General features: G+C 36.9%; 1 protein-coding gene across 2 annotated transcripts; it reads right to left on the bottom strand.

The window, feature by feature from the left end:
• Nucleotides 1-2192: 2192 nt before the first annotated feature.
• Nucleotides 2193-7190, bottom strand: LOC149190338 (Leucine-rich repeat transmembrane protein kinase family protein). Of its 2 annotated transcripts, XM_089412122.1 has the most exons (3): nucleotides 5458-7190; nucleotides 4324-5301; nucleotides 2193-2993 (listed from the first exon to the last, which is right to left on the bottom strand). In XM_089412122.1, exons 1-3 carry the CDS (start codon nucleotides 6944-6946, stop codon nucleotides 2602-2604), a joined length of 2859 nt encoding a protein of 952 aa, XP_089268248.1. In that variant the 5' UTR covers nucleotides 6947-7190; the 3' UTR covers nucleotides 2193-2601. The 2 variants fall into 2 exon arrangements, with proteins under 2 accessions (XP_089268248.1, XP_089268247.1); XM_089412121.1 differs by having other exon boundaries at nucleotides 4324-7189.
• Between the last annotated feature and the right edge of the window lie 16523 nt (nucleotides 7191-23713).

The raw sequence follows: 23713 nt of genomic DNA on the forward strand, positions 1-23713 counted from the left end.
TAATTTTTTTTTAGGTAATTTAGCAATATTAGTATAAATTTATTTTAAATATAAATTTAGCATGAGCTGAGGTAATTTAGACAAGTATAGATCTATTTTAAATATAGATTTAGTATGAGTTAATAGTGATTAAATTTCTTGAAGTGTAATTCTCTTTTAAAATGTAAAATTTGAAAAAAAATTACATTTTTCTATGATTTTTTATTATTTAAATTGTATTTTTTAATATTGTATCAGATACAACATTACAATAATTTATTTTTAACACAGAAATTGTTGGAAAATGTAATTCTTACTTCTATAGGAGTGGTTATATCTACATGTCCCTAGTTTGGTGTGTGGTTGAGATAGTCTCTTAACCGATTGATTGTGTGTCCAAGCTAGTTTCCCTATTTTGAGACAACACTTTTTGTATATATGTAATATCACAATTGATCAATATATATAGATTTCCTTATGGAAATTTAAAATATAAAAAGTTGATATCCACATAAATTAAGAACATAGTTTTTCACATAGTTTATTTAAATTGAATATATATATATAGAAACAGAGTACATCATAAAACTATAAACTTAAATCTGGTTTTAAAAATACTAAATTGATTCATAAGTTTTTCTTTTCTCCCTTTTTTTATGAAAATCAACCCATCCTACATTGTTATCCGACACAACTAAAGATAAGCCCATTTCCTCAATTTTTTTTTAAAGAAAAATCCATAGCAACCAATTAAAACGAATTGACAGATTCTTTCACACTATTAAAATGATCATACTCATTTTTTCCCTCTTTCATTGTCCTTTGCTACTCATTTTTTCCCTCTTTCATTGTCCTTTGCGGGATTTCCTCTACTAACGGTTGAGAGTGTGGCAATGGAGACGTCTTATGTTGCTAGGAGATGTTTTTTTTAACCTAAAAAATTCTTGGTACCTATTTCTGCCTTTGCATCTCTCCATCCACGGGTGCTTCTCTTTTACTGCGAGTTACAAAACTCCTTTTTTTTTAAGAGTGATATATATTTTCAAGGTGTCTAAGTTGCTAGGATATTTTCCATTTAAAATTTGTATTTCCCTAATCTGCGGTAGGGTATATTCCTTACTCTCACACTTGAAGATATTTTTATCTAGTAATCATGTGGTTGGGTATATTCCTTATTCTCACACTTGAGGATGATTTTATCTAACAATCCTCCGCTAAGGTCAATCCTGTGTTGAAATACTATAAAATAGATAACATAGATTGTCAAATAGTTTATTCAAATCCTATGTTGAAATAATTTTTAAAAATATAAGTTTTAAATTTTTTATTCACATTTTTTTTTAACTCCTAATTATTTTATCATTTTTAAAGTTGATATGAAATTATAATAAGTTGGGTGAATATCTAAATATTTTATTTATAACAAAGAGTTGAATATTTTTTGAGTTGATGTTTTATAATATTTTTAACTAAAAGTAACTATATATGCATATTCATTTTTACTTTTATTGAATATTTTTTGAGTTTGCGTTTTCTAATGCTTTTAATTAGAAGATGCATATTCATTTTTGTTTTTATTATAGATGACATTAATTTTTTATTTAAATTTTGTTTTTATTATAGATGACATTAACTTTTTTATTTAGAAAATATTTTTTTAAAAGAGAAACGTGTCCATGTTGAACACAAATGAAATTACACATATCTCTCATGCTGGAGTGAGGCTTGAGTCAACGATGGAACAATTGGGTCTGAATTATATCTTAATTATGTTGTTGTTAAGAGTTTCTTTTCCTTGAAAAAAGAAAACCGGTTAAGTTTGTCCTCTTTGAAATAGAAGAAATAGATTAACCACCCAAAATCAAAGAGAAACAAGCTAACAATCTAATACCCATAAACATTTACTAAAAATAAACGTTTACTAAAAATAAAAACATGTTCCATTATCTTCATATAACATTATCTTCACATTATATGAGATGCGAGATGCTGTGAAGAATTTCAAGTGACATTATTTTCCTTCTTTTCCTTCTCAATAAAATCTACACAAGTGACATTATTTTCCTGGAATCAAAATGAATAAAATAAGTTAACCTCAACCAGCAAATAACAACCAATATAATTATTGCCCCTCCATCCCAATTAGTAATTACTAATGCTCCGGTTATAGATTTTCCCATTGTATTAAAAGGAAACACATTACAATGAAAAAAGTAATTATGAAGAAAGGCGCTTTCAACGGGAGCGGACTTGGGGAAGTTTCAGTTTGGCGTGTTCGGATTGAGATTTCATCTGAATTTTCAACAAACAATAAAATTAAAATCAAAGACGATCTTTTACAGATTTCAGCTTCCATCTTTATTAAGAGGTTGATTTTGTTAACTGAATCAATGAGAAATAACAGTTATCGGGCACCGGGCAGCAGGATCTCATTCTTCCTAGTATTAATCCATGCCACCATTTGCCGCCACAAGTTCGGTTGTCAATGGAGCCATACATCATCAATGAATTCAACAAATTGCGTACAGAAGATTAATACAGTGAATATCCCTTCGTCATGATTTGAGTTTTCTTCCAGAGATTTTATGGGACTGTACATGGCGGCCATAGTACCGTTTAGACTCACAGCAGACTTGAAATGGGAGGCGGGCTGAACACGGCGGTTTCTTTGGCAGCTGCACTGCTTTTTCTCCTGGGCTTCGCTTCAGCCAACATGGTCACGACATCTCTCATGGAGGGCCTATCTCTGGGCAATTTACTGGTGCAGAGCACCGCTATCCGCAGCACCAATATCAATTCTTCCTGAACGTGACTGCACCTAGCTCCAATGTTGGAATCCAGGGCCTGAACCATGCCCTCCTTCGTTCTGATTTTTTCTCTAACCCATTCCACAATAGTCACGGCTTCTCCAAACTCTGGGTCGACAGGCTTTCTTCCTGTCAAGAGCTCCATGAGCACGACACCAAAGCTGTATATGTCGCTCTTCTCGTCCACATTCAACGTGTACGCGTACTCTGAAACAAAATTAACATTTGTCACAAATTTATCAAATAGCAAACCGAAATGAATCAGATACAAAACCAGACTAATTAACCAGATTATAATTGAAATCCTGAAAATCAAATCGGTTGCAAACATTGGCCAAGTAGTAATATGAAATACAGTGCGGACATTATTGATTTGGAATAATGCGAAATATACTCCGATACATTCCAAATATGTTAGGGTTAATCAATTTAAGAACTCCTCACATGAGCTTTTAAAGATTTTATTTCAATTAATTGAAATTAATATATATATATATATATATAACAATTTTGCATTGTTATAGTAATATTAGCACAATCTCATTGGTAATTCGTTAATTGTTAATGAGGTTGATATATGTTGATATTAGTGTTTTATATATAACATTTTTGCATGGTTATACTAATATTAGTTCAATCTCAGTTCAATCTCATTAGTAAGTTGTTAATTTCTAATTAGGTTGATGTTTATTGTTAATTAGGTTGATATATGTTGATTAGGTGATTTTTATATCATTAATCATAATTAAAGTATAAGAAGTAGAAAATGTTGTAATTGCTAAATCATAATGGTAGTCATTTATTTGGCCCTGGTTTATTTATTACAAGTTTTGGAAGGTTTACGGGCATATTTTTTAATCTAATTTATCTAGAATCAAGTAGAATAAGGAATAGAATCAGGAATAAGAAGTAGAAAATGTTGTTGTAATTGAACATAATGGTCGTCATTTATTTGGCCTTGGTTTATTTATTATAAATTTTGGAAGGTTTTTGGGCATATTTCCTAATTTGTCTAGAATCAGGAATTTGTTGGAATCACAAGTTTTAGTTGTAACCTCTCCATAATGGTAGTCATATATGTATTCTATTGTACTTTTTTATCTAATCATTTGGTCATAGTCTATCTGTTATTAGTTTGGCCATAGTCTATCTATTATAAGTTTTGAAAAGTTTCTGGTATATTTTATGATCTAATCTGTCTAGAATATCACAAGAAATGATATATTTTCTGATCTAATCTATCTAGAATAGAATATCACAGGAAATGATATATTTTCTGATCTAATATATCTAGAATATATAACAAAAAAATTTGTTAAAATCACAAACTTGAATTATAAATTTTTCATAAAAGTGCAATAATATACTGAATCCGTATATAAAATCAAAAACCCATTTTACATAAAATATCAAGATTTTGGGAAAAATAAAAATCAGTTTTGGACAATGCCTAATATTGGTTTGCAATGGAATCCATATTCGTATCGAAATCTTGCTGCTATTATTGTTTTGACTAAATGAAAAACTAGATGGATACCTGGAGCAATATAGCCATATGAACCTGCTACCATCGACATTGATGCCTGCGTCTCTATAATCTTGGCCAGCCCAAAGTCTGCAACACGGGCATCCAGGTTGGAGTCGAGCAGAATGTTATTGGATTTAACATCCCTGTGAACCACAAGAGGAAAACAGTCATGGTGAAGGTAACACAGTCCCTGAGCAATACCCACTGCAATGTTATACCTCGAAACCCAATCAACCAACAGATTGCTGCCGCAAGATCCCTTCCCGTGCAAGGCCTCTGCCAGGCTCCCGTTGGGCATGTATTCATAGATTAACAATGCGTGGACATCGTTGTAGCAGTAGCCGAGCAACCTGAGTATGTTCCTATGCCTTAGATTCCCCAACAAATCGACCTCTGCAATAAAAGAGGTATTGGAGGGGTCAACGCCGAGCTCCTTCTGCGATCTCCAGAGCTTCTTGACAGCCACGACGCCCTCGCCTCGGGGTATCTCGGCCCTGTAAACTGTACCGGTGCTTCCCATTCCTATGATGTTGGAGTCCTTTATGCAAGCCAAGATTTCGCTGCTTGTGAAGTTGAGTCTCTGGAAGGCCGTCAGCCTCCATGGCCAGGCGTCGCTGTCCTCGTTCTCGAGGGCCTGGCTACAGCTATAGTAACGTTTGTACAGAAACCGCCCTCCAGCTACAAGAACCAAGCCTCCACCGATAGTAACCAACATTATAATTAGCCACGCCATTGGCAAACTCATGCCTGACACATTGTATGTATCAATGGGGTTGCAAGGGGGCAGGATTCCTCCACAGAGTCCGTGATTCCCCGCAAAGCTATCAGCCGTGGCTGTTCTGAACATCCCATCGGTCGGAACAGAGCCGGAGAGATCGTTATAAGAGACATTGAAAATTTCCAGTGAAGCTGAGCTGCCAAATCTGGTTGGAATGGTGCCCGTGAGATTGTTGATGGAGAGATCCACAATTGCTAGAGCGCGCATTACTGCAAGTTCAGAAGGAATACTTCCGCTCAGATTATTGTTCTTCAAGTCCAGCGCCACCAGCTTCTCACACTTGCTAATAGCCACAGGAATGCTTCCGAAAAAAAAGTTATTAGAAAGATCTAGAACAGAGAGATACAGACAGGAATCGAACTGACCAGGGATCGATCCCGATAGATTGTTGTTAGAAACATAAAACCGCTGCAAGTTATAAATTTTCCAGATTTCTGAATCAAGAACTCCATGGAGCAGATTGTAAGAAAGATCGATGAAAGAAAGCCTGGGCGACAGACTGAGATCTCCTGGAATAGTTCCCGTGAGCCGATTGTGAGCCAATTCGAGCCTCGTCAGATTTGGGAGCCTGCCGAAACCGGCTGGAATTGAACCTGAGACCTCATTGTTCTGCATCCTCACCCTCCACAGCGAGGGGCACTTGGCCAAACTGTCGGGAATGGGACCAGAGAATCCATTGTTGAACAGAATAAGTTTAGTAAGATTGCCTCTGTTGCACAAATTTGCAGGCACTGGACCGCTGAAGAAATTGGACGAGACATCCAGCCATTCCAGGGGCGAGTTCTGTCCAAGTTGCTGTGGCAAATGACCACTCAAGGAATTGTTCCATATTTCCAGCGTCTGAAGCTTTGGGAGATCCCCAATGCTAGCAGGCACAATCCCGGTGAAATTATTGTACATAATGCTCAGCAGCTGCAAATTTCTGAGCTTCCCGATTTCAGGAGGAATGGTCCCCGAGAGAAAGTTATCAGATAAATCTAAGGACATCATGGAACTCATGTTGCCGAAGTCGGGCGGGATAGTTCCTGTGAACTTATTTTTGTAAAGAAACAAAGTATGGAGATTCTTGAGACCTCCCAATTCTTTTGGTATGCTGCCATCGAGATTAGCATAGGCCAGATCTAAGTATTCAAGCTTTGTCAGATTCCCTATCTCTGCAGGAAGGCCGCCATCGAATTTATTGTATCCGAGAATCAATCGCTCCAGCAATGGCAGCTGGCCGATTTCAGGCGGAATCTGGCCAGTCAGATTATTGCCTGACAGGCCTAGAAATCTCAGGCCTAAAAGCCCCTTGAACGACTTGGGAATACTGCCCTCAAAGTAGCTTCCTCTCAAATCCAAATACTCCAGCTTCGAAAGCTCGCCGAGATCCTCCGGCAGCTTTCCCGTGAAATTGTTGCTGTATGCAGAAATATTGACCAGTCCCTGCGCTCGACCCAAACCGCTCGGGAAACCGCCGACAAAGAAATTGTGACTTATATCAAAAACCAGTAAGTGGGTCAGATTCGCTATCGAATCCGGCAAAGCTGTGGAAAATTCATTGCAACAGATCTTCAAGCTTTGAAGGTCTGTAAGCAGCTGAATATCATCGGAAATATTACCAGTCAAATTCATATCAGAAATATCGAGTTCAGTAACTCTTCCATAGGCGTTACAGGTGACCCCAGTCCAGCTGCAATGCTTGCCATTATTTTCATGCCAATCGTTCAGATGGCCTGCGGGATCTATCAAACAAGATTTGATTTTTAGCAGTGCCTTTCCATCGGCAGACATTAAAGCAGTATCAGACGTTGCAACGCATGAGACTGATATCAGTAGGCCAAACACTAGTGGTATTACTGCAAAAAATCCCATGCCTTCCTGAGCTGTTTAATCATGAAGCAAAATGGTCTGAAACTTCAACCTCAATAATATCCCTCATAGAGCCTAGGGCTATGGCGGTGCTTCCCCATTAACATCACAAGCTTTTGCAGTCTGCCCGGTTCAGATGACGATATATCACAACTGTCGTCTATCGCATACTTGAGTTGTTGGGATTGGGAGATGCGGAGGCCACTTCTACCACCTTTTAAAGAATTTATCAATTTATTATAACATGCATATTGATATTCTACAATGGGCTTTTATAATATTCAAATTCTGTGGTGTATTCAGTTAGGTTTTTAAATATTCGAAAGTCTAATGCTCGTGCAGTCTGGGGGCTTGCACCAGACCTGTTTACAATCCGCTGTTATGCAGCCTAAGTCAGGCTTAATGATATTATAAATTTCTCTGAGTAGAGCAGCAATAATGGTACGTTCGGTGGGTGTATTATTGAATGTGGATTTAACTCGTAATCATGGAATTTTGTTTTAATTGTTATTTACGGGAAGTAAATTTTATTGGCAAATTGTTAATTTTTAATGGTAAGTGTCATAAGTGTATTATTGAATGTTTGGTTTAGAGTATTTTTAAAAATTGTTTTTGTTCGATTAAAAGGGGTAATTCCAGGTGCGGTTTTTTTTAAATAAAAGTGATGAATAAGCCTATATTGGTGAATATAATGAGTGATAATTGTCTGTGGTTTGATCACTAAATTATGATAAATTTCTCACTATAAAAAAACATATTATTAAATGTAGATAATAATAATTATAGAATCATTTTATAATAATAAGTTCCATAAATATATTATTAAATATGATCAAAAATTATAAAATCATTTTTACTTTATTTATGGAATATGATTTAGATTTTTTTAATTAAAATTAAAACAAATATATATTTTTTATTTTTTAAACTAAACTTATTAAATTATTGATCAAATTATAAAAAAACGCGGTGTGATAATTTGATTTTGAAATTCCTACCTTCCCATACACGTTAAGTTCAAACATGGAAAGCGGTAATGAGAAGTTACTTTCGATACATTTCAACTTCAAACATGGAAAGCTTGGAAAGCACTAATGATAAGTTAGATGATGTGTGCGAGAGTTCATATCCGGAGGTGTGTTCCCTAATTCTAACAAAATAATATTATAAACTGCTTTGGTCACTGGCAACAATAATGGTCAGTTGGGTGGGTATGTTAGTAGGTATGGATTTAACTTATTATAATTGAAGTGTTTTAAGATTAATATTTTTTTACAAATGGTTACTTACAGTCCCTTCCGAGTTCAAATTTTGAAAGTAATGTGAGGTTGGATGATTATATGTTATTAAATTATTTTAAAGTGATTTTCTCACCAAACTCGTTAAGGTTACTTTCATTCTGTTTTCAAGTTTAAATAGTTTTTTTAAACCAAATTGATTAAACTATTTTTATGTTTTATTCGAATTTTAGGATAAGAGTAGATATGTGTTGTTTGGCAGGGAAGAGACAAAACTACTATGGGGAGCCTCAAACTTATTCGGCTATATAAAATGCTTTTCATTGGGCTTCTAATAATTGCACGGGTATTTTGGCTCATAATTTGCTTCAATAATTGCAAGAGTATTTTGGCTCATAATTTATTTTTTAATTTGATATTGCTGTACACAACTGAATGAACTTGGTTACTCGGGTTTGCCAACGAAGATATATGAAAGAAGTATTTAATAAAATAGAGGAAAGTAATTACATTAATATTTGGATTAATGGTTTGCAAGGATAACAAGGGAAGACCTACAAAGAATAAGGTCTTCTTGGCCTTTGAGCTCCTCTAACATAATTTGCACTATAGGTTGTATAAGAAATCTGAGAAAGAATATACTATTGGGAAAGTTGATTAAGATTATAAAAGGTCAGACAATGGATTTATATTTATTAAAAAATTGATCTACTAGATTACATTTATTTTTATTTAAAAAAAATTGTATCTCAGGAGATTTGATTCTCTCAACTTTTAATAAATCTGAAATTAAAATAAACTTGAGTTAATTTAATTATTAGTTAATATATTCATATTAAATAAAGATCTAATCTGAGCCCAGAGAGATCAAATTTCTTGTGTGCAAACTTCTTTAAAGTGCAAAATAAAATATATAAATTTTAATTGTTTAAATTGTATTTTTGAATGCTATATATAGGACCAAATGAACGGTTTAACCATAAAAGCTTAATTTTTTTCATGATATATACATCTTTTTTTAAATGACATATAATATATACCTAATTGATAGTCAAATGTTTTACATCACATGTACAAGGAGACGTTTTATCAGCACAAATTAAAATATTTTTTATTATTAATATATTTTTAATTATATGCTAATATGGTTTTTTTACTATTCATATATTTTTAAATATATGTCAATATTATTTCATATTGAAATATTTTATTGATAACCCATATTGAATATTTTTTTATCTACCACATCAAAATATTTTATTTTAACAATTTTTTTTATATATATAGATATATATGAAGTTGATATCTACATAAATCCTCAAATAGTTTATTTAAATCTCCCTTTGAAATATTTTTGAAAAGCAAAAGGTTTAAACATCATAATCACTTTTTTTTTACACTATTTTTCTATTTAGAACATAATTTATTTTTATTTTAAAGGGGCACCTGCCAACTAAATGGATAGATTAATTAATAATAATTATAATTATAATGATAACTATAATTATAACTATAGCTATAATTATAATTATTATTCCAGATCTGCGGCTTATTTCCGTGAAACTCTGCGGCATCACCAGGTCATCTGTTTCTTCGGGAGATTGCAGAGTTGGTTTAAGTACAATACGGTTCATATGTTGTATTGGTTGATAGCAGAGATGGACAGGTAACTTCGCCGGATCTGTCTGTCTATGAATCTCCGTCTAGATCTAGAACTGCACCCGTGAGCGTTGGATCTCAGCTCCGCCCTGCTTACTAGTTCTGCAGATCTGCGGCTTATTTCTCCAGATCTGCAGCTTATTTCTGTGAAGCTTTGCGACATTATTTCTCCAGATTTGCGGCTTATTTCCGTGAAATCTCTATAGCCGTGATTGTATTATTGGCCGAGTGGGTCGAAATCTCAGGGCTGCTCCTTGGATTGGATTTCGATTAATTTGTTGCTTACCCTCCCGGACCACTGTAGTTTTATTTGGAGGAAGCCACGACCACAACGTCAAGATCAGGATCGAAGGTAACTATGGAATTAAGCTTTGAGAGGGCTGCGTTGTGGAAATGATGCTCTAGAACCCTCGTCCTGCACGATTTTATATTTCTCCAGAACTACGGCTCTATTGAGATATAGAGCGACTATCTAGATCTGCAGCTCTCCAAGTTGTAGATCTGCCGATTCTGTGGCTTCCATCTCTTGGCGTGGCTTATTTCTCCATATCTGCTCTATTGAGATATAGAGTAGCTATCAAGATCTGCGGCTCTCCAAGTTGTAGATCTGTCGATTCTATGGCTTCCATCTCTTGGCGTCGCTTATTTCTCCAAATCTACGGCTCTCTTGAGATATAGAGCGGTTATCCAGACTTGCAGCTCTCCAATTTGTAGATCTGTCGATTCTGTGGCTTCTCTTTGGCAATCTTCTATACTCAGCACAAGAGCATTCTCGAGATGGCTCCTAGCTTCGCGAAAATAACTGTTGGCTCAGATCAGTCTGCCTCTGGGGGGTAAGCTCCTGCCCATATAGTCAGTGAAGCCCTAGCCCCCACTATCCAGGTGGTCTAGGCCTCACTCGATGAGGCTTTGAAGTTCTCTGAAAGTGCCTTAATCTGTCGATTCAATGGTTTTTGGCCGCGGCTAATAGCTCTCCACAGTTGGATCTTGGAGGTATGGAAGCCTCTAATTCCTGATGCAATTAATATCTACCCCTGTGCTAGGGGTTTCTTTATAGTGGATTTTGAAAAATTTGAAAGCAAATAATGTATTCTAGATTCCGGCCCTTGGTTTTGGGAAAAATCAGGCCTATTCTTGAGGCCATGGAACCCATCATTTGATCCCTCAACAACAGTGATAACCTCAGCACCAGTTTGGGTGAGATTGCCAAACCTACCTTTGCATCTCTGGAATTTCTCTTCGCTAAAAGCCATTGGAAACGCAATTGGGAAATTTTATTGCAGGTGCGTAGAAATAGACGAATATGCCAGAACCACCTATGCACGCATCTGTGTGGAAATGGACTTCAGTGTCGGATTCCCAATTGAGATACACCTAACAAGTAAAAACTATGTGTGGAACTAGAAACTCGATTATGAAAGTTTCCTCTTCAGATGTCGATCCTGCTTTGAGACAGGCCACCTAGCCAGAAATTGCCCAAAATCTTCCTAGAAAAATTCTGCTAAAAAAAATCACCATAGATTTACATGGTGGCAAGGAGCACAAAAGGAACACTACACTGTCATCAAAGAAGAATACTCTCGAGAAAACTCTGAATCACAAGAAATCGGTAAAGAAATAAACAACTCTCAAGACAAGCAGGGGGAAAGCCCCGCCCAACAACAAAAGAGTGAACTCGACAACCCATCAAGTTATGAGGGTTTGAATACCGCACAAAATAAATCTCCATTTAACAACGAAGTAGATCTCCTAGACAAAACTTCTTCTCCGACTATCATCAAAAGGACGAACACAATAGATCGCAAAGCTAAGACACCAATATCCTAAGAATTAGAAGAGATGAAGGAGATGCAGGATAAAGAAAATTGGAAGACCGTAGAGAAAAAAAAGAAAGCTACAGCACCAATATCGCCAAGAAAGATGAGGAGCCAGACAATTAGAAACTAAGAAAGAAAATTATAGGTCCGATAGACCAATTTGGTCTCAGTGGACGGTAACCACCACCACCACCACCATCATCATATTATTGATTTTATTATTTTAATTTATTATTTTGGTGTAATTTGACTGAGTCAAAATGTTGTCTTTTGCTTCAACAAGAAGATATAGATAGAGTAACAGTTTTTTACACAACAAATATAATTATAGAGTAATGTATTTTTAATTTTCATAATAAATTTAAAGTTCATATAGTTATAGAGTACTATATTTTTAATTTAACTATATTTTTAAATTTTCAGAGTGAAGTATTTTTTGATAAAAAATAATATATAATACCACATATATCACCAAGGGTAAAATATAAGAAAATTGAACTTGGTATGATTTAAGGTTTTGTTATATCCCATACATTCATGCCATTCACAAGGTATGTGAGGGCCAATGTACACCCTTCGTTTGTGATATAAGATATTGAATTTCCAAAGAAGAGAAGAAGGTTATGAGGGTTGACCCTAACATAAATCCTAGTAAAGATAGAATTGTGAAAATTGAACTTGGTATGATTTAAGGTTTTGTTATATCCCATACATTCATGCCATTCACAAGGTATGTGATGGCCAATGTACACCTTTCGTTTGTGATATAAGATATTGAATTTCCAAAGAAGAGAAGAAGGTTATGAGGGTTGACCCTAACATAAATCTTAGTAAAGATAGAATTGTTTTCAATTTTGAGATAAATATAAATACTTAGAGTACAAATTTTCTTTATAATTACTATGTCAATATATCTTTAAAATATAAAATATAATTTTTGGATGTTGGAAAATGGTGACTCAATTGCCAAACCAAATGACTATAGAAGAATCACAACCTCCCCATATAAAGAGTATTAGTGCCCATGCCCACTGAGACGAATGGAATACTACCTTAAAAAAAATACTACCCTACAAACAAATAATACTTCTTCCCGATTCAACATTGAGATAGAGATGAATTAAGTGATGGGGTTTGCATAAAAATATTGTTCAACCTTAATGACCTTCATAAGTATTGAAGTGGACAAAATGTGGCAATCAAACAAATAATACCTCTTCTTCCCGATTCAATATTGAGATAGAGATGAATTAAGTGATGGGGTTTGCATAGAAATATTGCCTTAATGACCTTCATAAGTATTGAAGTGAACAAGATGCGGCAATCATTCAATGCTCAAAAGTAGTGAGTAGTTATGTTGGGATACATAGAGATTTTTTCTAAGAAAATATTTGCACGAGTACCAAAGCTATGTAGGCATAGGAACTAACATAGGTGTCTTCCGAATTTGATGCACAGGAGGACAATGATGTAAAAAAAAGACCAACCACCACAAGAATTATTTGCCTTCGTGTCTTATCTCCTCAATACTTGTAAATTAGTTAGATATGAATCGTGTAAAAAAAAGACCAACCACCATAAGAATTATTTGCTTTCGTTTGTTAACTCCTCAATACTTGTAAATTAGTTAGATATGAATCGTTTTGTCTCCTCAACAAATATGCCTTCCCATATGGGAAAGGAGCTCTTTTGATCAAGTTGGTTTATTAGGTTTTGGTGGTGAATTCTTCAAGTTGTTTATATTTCCATTGTACATTTACATTTGTTAATGCAATCCTAGAGTTCATGATTTTTCCCCAGGAATGTGTCGTCGGTCATGTCAGATTTGGTTCAATAGAACAATTTTTTTTTTTTGTAAATTTGAATTATTTTATTGTCTTATCATAATTGAATTAAATTATAATCATAATTGTATTATTTTAATTTATTGATTATGTAAGAATTAAATTATAATTTTAATGGTTGTTGTTTTTGTTTTTATTAGTCTCTTTAGGGAATATAAAATCGATTTTCAGTCAAACTATTTTGACTTTTGTTTCTGATAATAAATATTATCTAATGTTTTCAAATTCTTTTGGAATAGTGCGTTGTGGTTGCTATTTTTTTGTCTTCCCCCTTTCCACTTCTTATTCCCCTCCATAAAAGCTTTCAAGTGCTCCTTCTACTTTGACGCACTAGATTGTACTTTCTTCTTATCAGGCAAAGCATTGGTAACTTCATGAATAGAGGCATTCTATTAGGAAAATCATTAATATATATAAGGAAAGGGATACTATTGGAATTCATATTCCAATGTCTCTTCATCTTCGGATTTTTGTATTTACAACATTTACAATATTTCCAAATCCCTAAATATTAGGATTCAAAATTCCTCTCTTTATCTGAAGGGATGTTGGTGAGTCCAAGCATCATTTTTAATCTTTAAAAATTTTCTCTTCTAAGCGCTTTAGTGAAGATCTCTACAATATGCTCATTTGTGGAATAATGGCGTAGGTGAATAGTCTTGGCCTCAACATGATATCGAATCAAATGATACTTTATATTGATATGCTTGGTTTGATCGTGGAAATTTAGGTTCTTGGCCAATTTTATTGTAGAAGTATTTTCAATCAAAAGAGGAGTAGAATGCACTTATTCTCTTGTAAATCTTCAAGAATTTTCCTGAGCCACACAATTTCCTTCATTGCTTCTGCAGGTATCACATATTCTTCCTCTGTTGTGGAATCTATTGGAATTGACTTTTTACATGACCTCTAGGAGACAACTCCTGATCCAAGACTCATATCATAACTTGAAGTTGATAATCCATTTTCTTTATCTCCATCAAAGTATGAATCAGAGTATCCAATCAAGTTGAAGTCATCCACTGATCTAGGTGGATGTTGGTGGCCACCCACCTATCCCATTTGGACCCCCACAACTGTCTCTTTCAGTTTTTCAGTTTCCTTAATTATAGCATAGTTTACTATTTTTAGCAGTTTTTCGGGTCCTAAACTTCCAGAGCCGTTTTGAGGCCCTAAACGACGTTTTTGGGAAATCCACCACCAGCGATTTTTCTGATAAAAATCATCTTTTCCGTCGTAGTCCTCAGAGAGATCTTTCCAACGGGCTATCATGCGCGTCAAACAGAGATAGTACGACCAATTCGCGACCCTGGGAAGTTGATGTACCAACTTACCCAAAAACGGGGCCCACAATTTGGCGTTTCATCTTCTAGGGTTAGGTTTTGGAATGTGAAGGGTTTTCCATTGTTTCTCAACAATAAATAGGCCCTCGAGCCTCATTGTAACACAGTTCGAAACAGTTCAGAGGCATGTAGCCGACACATCTCTTCTCAGAGATAAGCTACCATCGCCCTAGCTGGTTTATTTCTATTTGTAAGCATATTTCAATATTCTCCATTAATGAAATGAAGTATTATTTCCGCTGCATCTCTATTTTTATGGTTATCGCATCTCTATATTTATGGTTATCTCTGTAATCTATTGCGTTCCTGCTTAAATCCGGATCAGTGGTATCAGAGCGGTCAGCTTTTTCTCTGTTTTTATTTGCATGTCCCCAACGAGGTCGAGATATAAGGAGTTAGGGCTTGAATTGGTCGAACCTTTGCAAGACCAGCCTCGCAAATCTCGACGACCTCCCATGGCGGATGAGAAGAAAGATGAGGGGGCAGGAGATCCTATCAGAATATTGTTTGAAGAAGCCCTCGAGCGACAAAGGAACGCGATGATGGACAGCTTTGCCCAAATCCTTCAGCGGCTACCTAGAGGCGACGCATCGGCTTCCAACAGTTACTCTGGAAATGCCACACCATTTAAGGTACAAGTAAACTTTGAAATCCCCATCTTCGAGGGTCAAATAGATGCAGATGTCGTAGATAAATGGTTAAATCTGCTCGATGGGTATTTTTCTGTTCATGAATTTTCAAGTCGGGAAAAGATTACTTTCGCTCTTCTCAAAGCAGCCCCCCACGTCAAGGACTGGTGGGAAACCTACTGCGAACAGAAGGATGAAAGCACAGGCTCACTGTTTTCAGCCGCACCCACTTGGAATGACTTCCGGGATGCCATCAAGTAGCAGTACTACCCTATCAAAAGCTATGAGGACAAATACATCAAATGGACCACCCTACGGCAGGGACGAGACCAAGATGTGCCGGAGTTCACAAACATTTTTCATACCCTTCGCACACAATTGGGTATCAAAGATTCTGAGCTGCATCTAGTACTCAAATACCGCAGCTGCCTACATAGATACATCCAGGGAGATATGGAGTTCTTGAACATCTCCTCACTCGGCACAGCATACCAATACGCTGTCAAAATCAAGCAAAAGTTCAAACAGAAGAAGTGAGACTTTGGATCTGCAAATCCAAAGCCCAAAGGACAAAGCCAAGGCGGGGTGACCCAAGACAACCCGTCAGAAAAGAACAACACCACGAAGCCAAAGAAGGACACAGGAAAGTGGTGTGAGTTCCACAAGAGTCCCACTCATAACACAAGTGAGTGTCGGACCAAGCAGTCGTTGGTGGCCGAGCTGAAGGCTTCCGAATCAGATGCATGTTCCGACTCTGAGTCAAAACTCGACAAGGGGAATGACAAAGGGAAGCAGATCATTGATGCGGATCCCAGCGCCACTGTTGCTACTGCCAAGATCCAGGAAAATGAGCCCGAAGATCCAGAGGAGGGGGAACGTCTTTTCCACTCACAGATGTGGGTGAAGGGTTCGTCGCTGCAATTCATTGTTGACAGTGGTAGCCAAAAGAACCTCATTTCAGCAGAGGTCGTGAAGCGGTTGGGCCTACCAACTACACCACACCCACAGCCGTACAGTATCGGTTGGCTTCACGAAGGACGAGATCTCAAAGTTCGTCAGCAGTGCCGCTTTCCCTATAGCATCAAGCCCTTCACAAACGAGGTATTGTGTGATGTTACACCTCTGGATGTTTGTGATGTACTATTAGGCCAGCCATACTTGTGGAGACGACATGCTGTGTATGAGTCAAGGCCTCGCGCTGTCATCATTTCTTTGGATAATTCATTATACAGGATACCAGAGGTAGCCCCACCTACCGCCACCTCTTTGATTACTGCTAAGAAAGGCAGCAAGCTCATCTCACAGACTAGGAAATTTATTTTCTGTCTGGTTCGCTCCCAAAGTAAGGGGAAGATCGTTGCTACATCCATGACCCCCGCAAAGGGTTCCTCCACACAGCAGCAGCAATAAAGGGATACAGTCGTGACAGAACACAGGAACAACTTCTCCTTACCTGGAGGGGTACCACACAAGTGTCAGGTGGATGACAAAGTTTGGTTACATTTGCAGAGGGAGCGCCTTACCAGAACCCATCAGAAACTCATACCACTTCGACATGGTCCTTACACCAGTAACAAGGCTACGGGAAACAATGCTTTGAAGCACAGCGTTCCTCCATTCCTTCGCTTGCACCGAGTGTTCAATGTGGACCGTCGCCGACCATGCTCCCCACCATTTCTGGACACATCAGAGATTGCAGAACAGCTCACCAGAGACCCAGCTCAGCACAAGCTTCCTCATCTCAGGGAGGAACTCAACGCAATGGGGACCATTGCTTCCTAAGGGGGGAGGAATGATCCGGGTGGATGTTGGTGGCCACCCACCTATCCAATTTGGACCCCCACAACTGTCTCTTTCAGTTTCCTTAATTATAGCATAGTTTACTATTTTTAGCAGTTTTTCGGGTCCTAAACTTCCAGAGCCGTTTTGAGGCCCTAAACGACGTTTTTTGGGAAATCCACCGCCAGTGATTTTTCTGATAAAAATCATCTTTTCCGTCGTATTCCTTGGAGAGATCTTTCCAACGGGCTATCATGCGCATCAAACGGAGATAGTACGACCAATTCGCGACCCCGGGAAGTTGATGTACCAACTTACCCAAAAACGGGGCCCACAATTTGGCGTTTCATCTTCTAGGGTTAGGTTTTGGAATGTGAAGGGTTTTCCATTGTTTCTCAACAATAAATAGGCCCTCGAGCCTCATTGTAACACAGTTTGAAACAGTTCAGAGGCATGTAGCCGACACATCTCTTCTCAGAGATAAGCTACCATCGCCCTAGCTGGTTTATTTCTATTTGTAAGCATATTTCAATATTCTCCATTAATGAAATGAAGTATTATTTCCGCTGCAGCTCTATTTTTATGGTTATCGCATCTCTATATTTATGGTTATCTCTGTAATCTATTGCGTTCCTGCTTAAATCCGGATCATCCACCTATGTATACTTCAGTCCAAAGTCATGAGTTCCCTTCAAGTACCTTAAAACTCTTTTTGCAGCAGACCAATGACCCTCACAAGATTTTTGCATAAACTTGGAAAGGATTCCAACAACAAATGTTTGGTCTGGCAGTAGTGAGGTAGTTAAGACTTCCTATGAGTCGTTGGTACTTTTTTGCATCCTAAAATTCATTTCCTTCTTTAGACATGAGCTTTAAATTTTGTTCCATTGGAGTGGTCAAAGGATTGCACTCAACAATGCCAAATTTGTTTAGCAAATCTCCAATGTACTTATATTGAGAAAGGAATATAAAATTTTGATGTTGGGTTACTTCAATACCTAGATAATAGTGAAAATATCCAAAATATGTCATCTCAAAACCTTTATTTAATTATCTCTTTATGGATGCAATATAATTTTCATTATTCCCTGTCATCAGTAGATCATCTACATACACCACAAGATATACAACAAGTTTTCCAATTTTCTTGACAAACAAAGTTGCATCATCAATATCATAGTGTTTGAAATTTAGTTTTAGAGGATGCTCAGTCAATTTCTCGTACCAGGATCATGATGCTTTGGTGCAGTGGAAAAAATGGTTTAATAAAACCCACAAATGGATTTATAAAACCCAACAATCACCCCTTTTTTCACAATATAACCCCTTTTCTCTATCGGAACCGAAAAGCCTAGAAAAAGGCTTAAAACTATGCCTTTTCCTTTTCGGGACCCAAAAACCTTTGAAAAGGCTTAAACAATGCTTTTCTACCTTTATAAACAATTATATGAGTTATTACTATAGATCCAAACCTGGCCAATCGAACGGCTCAAAATGAATCACAATAACGGCGATCGGCAGGCGCAAGGTTCTTATATCGGTGCTATTCCTCGGCCCGATGCGATATCGTCGATTGCTATCGGCGATTACAATCGGCGCTTAACACTTCACCACTCCCGCTCCGAAGTGCCAATGTGACATATATGCTAGATCCGATAAGTTCCAAAACTCCCATGCATACAATTTCAAGTCCGCTTCTTCGAATCCACTAAGTGTTTAGCATGATTTCTTTATATAAACAGTTTTCGCTGATACAACAAGTAAATACACAGGGGCGATGTGATTTGGGTTCTATGAACCCGATAGCATTCAAAACCTCTGTCTAAAGGATTTGAGATCTGGATTCTCGATCCAACCGTGTTTTACGCTCGATACTTAGCGTATTTGGGTTTTCTGTTTGTGAAACCAGAACAATGGAATACACTCGCCAATTGATCCTATAACACAAGATTTCTATTATAAAGTATGGAAAACATAGGGACAACATTAATATCATTCGAATACTAAGAAAAGCAAGTATTTGAAGGCCTCCACGGGCTGTTTAATACACTATGCATGCAACACTGTTTTATTTCCAATAAACAATACAGAGTCTCGGCCTTAGGCCAGATTCACAGAAAAAGACCTCTGTCTTCCACAAAAATGCATTCCACACACTCTCTCTATGCTCTCACTCCACTCTCTCTCGCTCATTACATTTTCCTTCCTTTTATCAATCGATAAACACTCTAACCATATCTAACAACAAATCTCTATTTTTAAGAGATCTAACAACAATATTCTAATTACTAGCTCTTCTTCACACCTATGCTAACAAATCTATCTTTGAATTTAAAATAAGATAGTCTCTAACTTATTACAATAATGAATTATAACTAATTTCTTGAGAGATCCAACCCTCTCAGTAAAAACCGATTTTGACCAATCAGTCAATGAATTTCAACCTGTTTAGCCACAACATGTGAACAAGTTTTCACATTTATGACTAAGTCCCGATGCTTCTGCATCAGACTTTCGGGGAAGAAAAGATTTTCCCTTCAAGCTTTCAGGACTTACTCCATACTTCTGTAGTTCTGCTGCTGTCAACCAACTGGAATCTTCCACTGGTTGTTCTTTCCACTTGACTAGATATTGGAAATAAGTCTGCCCTCTGGTTTTCTTGGATACTCTTTGATCCAAAATAGCTTCAACTTCTTTCTTTACTACTTTTGGTACCTTTTTCTCCCAATTCACGGTTTGAACTTCATCTCTTGGAGCTTCCTTCTACAATTCTGTTTTTGCCTCCTTGAATGGATATAAATCTGCAACATTAAAAATGGGGGATATTCCAATCCCTTCTGGCAACTCAATCTCATATGCATTGGCTAAAAATTTCCTTATAATTTTACAAGGTCCTATCTTTTTCATTTTCAGTTTGTTGTAAGTTTTAGTAGGAAATCTCTCTTTCCTCAAATGCACCGTCACTAAGTCTCCCACTTGGAATTATTTCTCTCTTCTTTTCATATCTGCCCTCTGGTTGTATTTGTTGCCGCTTTCCTACAATTTGCTCTTGACTTCTTCCTGTAATCTCTGCATCTGTTCTGCAAATTCTTCAGCGCTTGCACTTTTGGCTTTCTGTTTTCCCAAATCCCTAAGTTCATACACACCTCTCAGATGCATTCCAAAGACAATTTGAAATGGACTCATTCTAGTGCTTTGGTTTGGTGCATCATTGTAAGAAAACTTAGCTTGTGCTAGTGCCAGATCCCACTGTTTGGGATTCTAATATACTAAAAGCCTTAATATATTTCCCAAGCTCCTATTCACTACTTCAGTTTTTCCATCTGTTTGAGGATGGTATGCTGAACTAAAACTGAGGTTAGCTCCCAGTTTCTTCCAAAGTGTCCTCTAGAAATGCCCTACAAACTTGGTATCTTGATCGGATATAATACTTACAGGTAAACCATGCAATCATACAATCTCTGAAGAGAATAAATTAGCTTTGCATGTTGCATCACTAGTTTTCTTACAAGCAATAAAATGTGCCATTTTATAAAATCTATCTACTACAACGTAAATAGAATAATTTCCTCTCTGAGTTTTTGGTAATTCCAGAACAAAATCCATGCTGACTGCATCCCACGGTCAATCTGGTATGGGCAATGGCTGCTACAGTCTTGTATTCTGACTCCTTCCTTTGGCATGCTGACATATCTTTCACTTCTCAATAAACTTCTTAACATTAGTTTGCATTTTGGGCCAATAATAAAAAGCATTCACCTGAGCGAAGGTTTTATCTTGTCCAAAATGACCAGACAACCCTCCACTATGTTTCTTCTTTATTATGTTCTCCCTCATGGAACATTTGGGAATACATAACTTGATGCTTTTAAATAATAGACCTCCTTGAATGAGGTAGTCCATCCACTGACTTCTGTTATGGCTCATTGGATTCTGAACTGTTGTGTAGATATGTCTAAAATATTCATCATCCTTGTACATTTCAATCATTTCCTCAAATCCTTACAACACCCACTTTGAATTCTTGCATAATAAAACTTACCTTGCTCAATGCATCTGCTACTTTATTTGACTTACCACTTTTATGCTTTATTACAAAAGTAAAACTTTGCAGAAATTCTACCCACTTAGCATGTTTCTGATTCAGCTTTGGCTCATTATTGATAAACTGTAAGGCATGATTGTCTGAATATAAAATGAATTCATTTGACAACAAGTAATGTCTCCACTTTTTCAAAGCCTGCACAATAGCATAAAACTCCTTGTCATAAGAAGAATATTTCTTCTTTGCATCATTCAGTTTCTCGCTGAAATATGCTATTGGCCTTTGCTCTTGACTCAGAACTGTGCCAACTGCTACCCCACTGGCATCTGTTTCTACTTGAAAGACTTTCTCAAAATTAGGCAATGCTAAAATTGGCTCTTCTGTTATCTTCTTCTTCAACAAATTAAAGTTTCTGTCTGCTGCTTCTGTCCATCGAAATGGCTGATTGATCTCCTTGATTTTCTCAAGGATTGGTGCACAAATTTGACTAAACCCTCTTATAAATTTTCTGTAAAAACTTTCAAGTCCATGGAAGCTTCTTACCTCAAATATACTTCTGGGAGTAGGCCAGTTCCAGATTGCTTGGACCTTCTCTGGATCCATCTTCAAGCCTGCTTCAGAAACTACAAACCCCAAGTACACTAGCTCTTCCTTCATGAAACTACACTTCTTCAAATTTATTAGTAGTTTCTCTTTCTGCAGAGTTCTTAAGACCAACTTAATATGTTCTAAATGCTCCTCTTTACTTTTGCTAAAAACCAAAATATCATCAAGGTAAACAATGAAAAATTTACCTACATACTCCTTCAAGACTTCGTTCATTAGTCTCATGAACGTGTTGGGTGCATTAGTGAGCCCAAAAGGCATCACTAACCACTCATACAGTCCACTATTTGTTTTGAATGCAGTTTTCCATTCATCACCTTCTCCGGTTCTTATTTGATGATACTCGCTCTTCAAATCTATCTTAGTAAAGTATTTTGATCCACTTAAACAGTCCATTAAATTGTCCATGTGTGGGAAAGGAAATCTGTACCTTATTGTGATTTTGTTGATAGCTCTGGAATCTGTGCACATATGCCATTCTCCTCCTTTCTTCGGACTGAGTACTGTTGGTACAACACATGGGCTAAAACTTTCTCTAATTAGCCCATTATCCATCAGCTCCTGTACTTGCCTTCCAACTTCTGCATTCTCCTAAGGTGTTAGTCTATATGCTGCTTTATTTGGCAAGCTTGCTCCTAGTATTAAGTCAATGTGATCACTAATACTCCTAATTGGTGGTAGTGCATTCGACAACTCATCCACGATAATATGAACAAAATCATCTAACAACATTTTAACTTCTTCAGGAAAATCATCTAAATTTGTGGAGGTTAAGATTACCTTTGGCCTTCTTACGATAGCAAAAGGCAACTGCTCGCTTTTCACTACCTCCTGTAGCAATTCTTGCCCACTTATCAACATAATACTATTTCCAAGTGTTCCTTTATCAACATCATTCTTCAATGGCAACAACATGTGCTTAGTTCCATCCTTCTCTATGGTATAGGTGTTTCTCCTCCTGTCATGAATCACTTTCCGATCAAACTGCCACAGTCTCCCCAATAATATATGACATACATCCATGGGCATTACATCGCATAAAATCCCATCTTTATACATACCAATTTGTATCTCAACATTGCATTGTTCAGTCACAATGATATGATGTCCCTTCTGCAACCATGACACTTTATAAGGTGTAGGGTGCAGGGTCTTTGCTAGCCCGAGCTTGTCCACCACCTCTGTAGAAACAAGATTGTTAGTGCTTCGACTGTTAATTATTACTTTGCGGCACTTACCTTTTGATTTGCAAGTAGTTCTAAACAAATTCTTCCTCTGTGGAGGTTCTCCAACCTCTGGCTCTGCCCTAAGCAAAGTCCTTCTCAATAAAAATGATTCACCTTCTTTAGGGGGTTCTTCCTTTTCCACAAGCCGAGGTGGTTCTAGCTTTGCCTCAGCCACATTTTCACTCCTCTGACTTGCTGATTTGTTATGAGGACAATCCCATGACATATGTCCCCATTCTCCACATGTATAACACCGAACATCTCTTCCTCGCCCTCTTCCTCTGGGCACAAATCTTCCTCTATTAGATTCTCCCCTCTGTGGTGGTCTGCTACTTGAGCTTCCTGCTTCATGCTAATGTTGTTGTCCTCTTGATCTGGTAGCTCCTCTACCTCTTGCTGAGCTTTTCCCTTTATTTCTTTGACTCTGTTTCCTCAATATTTTCTCTTCTGCCTTCAAACTTGCTTGATAGGCATCCTCAATATTTTCTCTTCTGCCTTCAAACTTGCTTGATAGGCATCCTCAATAGTTTTCAAACTTAATAAGCTAATCTCATCTTGTATATCATACCTTAAACCATTTATAT

Source organism: Pinus tabuliformis, chromosome 3_1 (assembly GCF_031772625.1).
Source record: "Pinus tabuliformis cultivar Carrire ecotype Pingquan chromosome 3_1, CPIR1, whole genome shotgun sequence".
Classification (NCBI taxonomy): Eukaryota; Viridiplantae; Streptophyta; class Pinopsida; order Pinales; family Pinaceae; genus Pinus; species Pinus tabuliformis.

Excerpts from the sequence above, each read along its gene's own strand:
- LOC149190338 (XM_089412121.1), bottom strand. The coding sequence starts at position 6,946 with ATGGGATTTTTTGCAGTAATACCACTAGTGTTTGGCCTACTGATATCA. Across the intron at positions 2,994-4,323 it reads ATATGGCTATATTGCTCCAG|AGTACGCGTACACGTTGAAT; the intron begins GTATCCATCTAG and ends ATTTTGTTTCAG.